General features: G+C 34.1%; 1 protein-coding gene across 1 annotated transcript in view; it reads left to right on the top strand.

The window, feature by feature from the left end:
* LOC107725657 (caprin-2-like) overlaps positions 1 to 4,150 on the top strand; it is a 12,619-nt gene that overhangs the window by 3,327 nt on the left and 5,142 nt on the right. The window contains exons 7-15 of the mRNA XM_016535004.1: positions 1,214 to 1,348; positions 1,439 to 1,479; positions 1,592 to 1,843; positions 2,584 to 2,625; positions 2,702 to 2,821; positions 2,964 to 3,048; positions 3,512 to 3,564; positions 3,666 to 3,776; positions 3,876 to 3,962. Of these exons, the coding sequence (XP_016390490.1) occupies positions 1,214 to 1,348; positions 1,439 to 1,479; positions 1,592 to 1,843; positions 2,584 to 2,625; positions 2,702 to 2,821; positions 2,964 to 3,048; positions 3,512 to 3,564; positions 3,666 to 3,776; positions 3,876 to 3,962 (926 nt within the window). The remainder of the gene's footprint in view (positions 1 to 1,213; positions 1,349 to 1,438; positions 1,480 to 1,591; positions 1,844 to 2,583; positions 2,626 to 2,701; positions 2,822 to 2,963; positions 3,049 to 3,511; positions 3,565 to 3,665; positions 3,777 to 3,875; positions 3,963 to 4,150) is intronic.

Below are 4,150 nucleotides of genomic sequence, written 5' to 3'. Positions count from 1 at the left end.
AAAAAAAAAAAAGTGGGATAACGTATAACCGTTATGCCTGACAAGGGTGCTTCTGGTTATTTTTAATGTCATTACATTACTGTATCTGGGGTCTTTTTAGCCTGTAGATGTGGTATGATCTTCCTTTTGTGTTTCATGCACTAGTTTAGAGGATCAGATGGAACAGGCTGCTATTGTTTACTGGGAGCTTCTGGAAGGGAAAGAAGAACCAGTTGCTGGCTCAACATGTGAGTTTCTAGCTCTTTCTGTGATTGTCAAATTAATTTGGTAGTTTTTCCATGAGTCATCTGAGCTAGAATGTTTTTTTTTTTCTTTAATAAAAATGCTATAGGATAAGCTATAGTAGTTATATATATATATATATATATATATATATATATATAACTTTGCTGCAAATTTAGTAATAATATTTGTGTAATGCATTTATAGAAAACAAATACATGTAAATATATAAGTACTTTACACAAAATAAATGCATGTTCTTGCATTTAATTTATTATTATTATTATTGAGGATAATTAATACATGTAAATATATAAATACATTACACAAAAGAAATGCAATATGTCCTTTAATTTGTTATTGTTAATAATAATAATAATAATAATAATAATCAAATGTAAATATATTTATTGTGTAATGTGTGCCGTTTAATTTTAGTTGTATTAAGAATAATACATGTAAATGTATAAATGCGTTACACAAATACAATATGCACTAGTACATTACACAAAATAAATGCAATATCTGTCCTTTGATGTATTAATGATGATGATAATGCATGTAAATATATAAATATTGTGTAATGTATGCCCTTTCATTTTAGGTGTGTTAAGAATGATAATACAAGTGTATAAATGCTTGCATGCACAATAAAATATGCCCTTATTATTATTGTTGTTTTTTGTTATTCAAGGGCAAACATTACAGAATAAATAAAAATGTATGTTTTGTGTCTATGCCCTAGTCTGATGAAGAGCCTGCGTGCTCAAACATCACCTGTGTGATAGTCTGTTATTAAATATTTGTATTTTTGGAGTCTAGGTGTGCCAACTTTTTTTCTGTTTTCATTATAATATGTATATGCCCTAGAAACATTTAGTTCCTTTTGGAAAGCAAAAGGAACCCACTTCTATATCGGTGTTGATGGGATCGTTGAGGGTACAAAGACAAAAAATGACTTCTCTTATATGACACTGTCATTTTTCAACAGATAAGCACATGAAGGAGAAGCTACTTCGGCTAGTGGATTGTGGCTTATTTGATCACATACCACTTCCTAAAGTTGACAGTCAAGAGAAGACTGAGACCCTAAAGGCGGACCCTCCAAGGCCTTGTGGCCTCTCCAGTGAGATTTCATTCAATTTTAACTTCGAATGCGTGTCTAAACAGCCATGAAATTACTTGAATGCATGTCATTTATATTTCTGTGTTTTAGCGCTGGTGAAGCTGAGCTCAAAAGAAGTGCCTTCCAAAGAGGTAAAAACAAGTGACGTATCAAACACCATGATCTTAAGTTATCAAGTCTTCAACGCTATAAACTGCGTTTTGGAGAAACACGCGCAAGTCAGTAACTTCTGAATGATGCCAGTTTCTTAACAGACGATACCTACCTGTAACAGACGTCACTGAGCGCAGACAGGATGAGAAGGCGTCGCCCCGTACTTGGAAGGAGGAGTTTTTGGCGATGAAGGAAAGGGAGCCACCAGACTCATGGGAAATGGAGTTTTCTGATCCTCCTGCATCCTCTCAGTCCCCCATACAGAAGCCATGGAAAGGGGCAGCGGGATTGATTCCTAAGACTGCAGACATCGTAAAGAGACCCACCGTTGACCCCAAGGAGGTGATACAACTAACTTCTCTATTGAAATGGCACTTGACCTGAATTGGAAATGTATTTCCCAATGTTATTCCCAAAATGTTTATAAAATGACTAATACATTTAATGTGTAAAACTTTTTATATAATTTATTTTTAATTATTATGAATTTTTTAAAAACGTATTCATATATTCCTTATTCCAAGGACCCCCAAATTTGATGATACACTTTGTTAAAATAAAGGCAGTTTTCATTTATCCTGGGTGAATAAAAATGGAAATGCAGACAAATTTAATTAAAATACTGGAAAACAAGTTTATCCAACCAACTTTTTTTCCCCTACCGAATATTAGAATTATATAATACAATATATAATTTTCTAATATAAAAATTGCACATTTAATTTCTTGTGTTATTATTATTATTATTATTATATATATTTTTTTATTATCCAACCAACTTTTTTTCCCCTACCGAATATTAGAATTATATAATACAATATATAATTTTCTAATATAAAAATTGCACATTTAATTTCTTGTGTTATTATTATTATTATTATTATATATTTTTTTTATTGAAAATTTATGTATTTTATTAATTTTTTTACAAATATTCCTAGCGCCCTCTTGTGGCCCCCAGGACACTAGTTTTAAAACCCCTTAAACATGTTGCTGCTTACACAACTTGCATGTTGGCAACCATTTGATATGTAAAAAGGTCTGTTTCTATCTACTTCACATGTATGTTGTGTCTTTTCTAGAAACATCAAAGGAAGAGCAAGGAGGAGCAGGACTCTAAACCGGTGAGTTATTTACGTTCATCATAAACAAAGTATTTCAAAGCAGTTAAAGTGTTATTTTTATGCTTTATACTTTCAGATGCCTGTCGCCGTGGAAGTCTTCAGCTCTCCATCTCCATTACCGAAAGACCCTGCTCAGCGCAAACAGCAGCTGGAGTCTCTGATGGACCAGATCTCAGGATCCTTCAGCTTCATGCAGGCATGCATTTAAAAATAAATAAATGCACAAAAAATTGCAACAATACAACAAAACTGCTGCAATATGGTTTAATTTTCCGATTTGTTGAATCAGAAGTTTCAGAAAGTGTTCACGGACCTTTCCTTGATTTTTCTGTTTGCAGGAGTCTCTTCTGGATGGAGAAACTTCCCCCGTAAACAGTCAAACAAAGAGGCGCCGTCCTTCTCCAGGCTCCTCTACTCCTCTTGGTACATGATTGCTCCATGTTAAATCAGTCACACAAAGTGTAGGATGGGGTTAAAGAAATAGTTTATCAAAAAACTGAAAACTTGCTGAAAATACTCACCCTTAGGCCATCCAAGATGTAGATGAGTTTGTTTCTTCATCAGAATAAGTTTTCCATAACCTCAATTGCTCTCCAATGGATCCTCTGCAGTGAATGGGTGCCGTCAGAATGAATTCAAACACCTAATAAAAAAACATCACAATGCACAAGTAATCCACATAACTCCAGTTTATCAATTAAAGTCTTGTGAAGCGATTCTCATTCTGGCGGCACCCATTCACTGCAGAGGATCCATTGGAGAGCAGTGATGGTATGATTATTTTTTTCCAAAATTTGTTCCCATGAGGAATCTACACCTTGGATGGCCTGAGGGTTAGTACATTCCTTTAAACTGACACTGAAAGTCTGTTTCTTTTAACATGTAGCACAGAGGGAATTAACAAAAAGCCCATCAGATATTCTACCTCAATCCCAGCGGGTGAGTATATTTGACTTGATGAGAGCTTATTTTGTGTATAACAAAAATGTGGTCACTCTTCCCTGTAGTTGCCTAATGTGATGTTTATTTTCTAATGGTAGAGCACTCCACTACAGATCATGCTGTCTGGAGAGGCTAAAGGTTGTCTGTCAAATGGAGACCGCTCTATAAACGGCTCTGACCTTGATCTACATCATGAAGAGAAGCCACATGTAAGTGTTTTTTTTTTTGATGGTACAGTTGTTAAATGTATGCTTTCACATACGCTTGTAATTTTAAATATGCTGTAATGGTAACCGTTGTGTTTGTAGAAGCACGGTGAGGGCTTCACCTCTCCTCCACTGTACCGCAGGGGATCCTCCATCTCAGTCCCATTAGAAAACCAGAGCACTGTACAGGTATATAGATGGACAAATAAACTAGAAATGTCTCATGCGCTCTTTTAAAAAAATTTTTTTTTTTTAATTTGAGGTTTCTTTTTACATTTAAGGTTTGGGTGTTTTATTTATACATGCATGTATTAATTTATTAATTTAACATTTTGACTTTTTTTTTTTTTTTTTTTTAAAGGTTTGAATTTTATGCA

Source organism: Sinocyclocheilus rhinocerous, unplaced genomic scaffold (assembly GCF_001515625.1).
Source record: "Sinocyclocheilus rhinocerous isolate Xijiao unplaced genomic scaffold, SAMN03320098_v1.1 scaffold153, whole genome shotgun sequence".
NCBI lineage: Eukaryota > Metazoa > Chordata > Actinopteri > Cypriniformes > Cyprinidae > Sinocyclocheilus > Sinocyclocheilus rhinocerous.
Note: the sequence above shows the minus strand (reverse complement) of the source record. Positions and strands in the feature narration are given on the sequence as shown.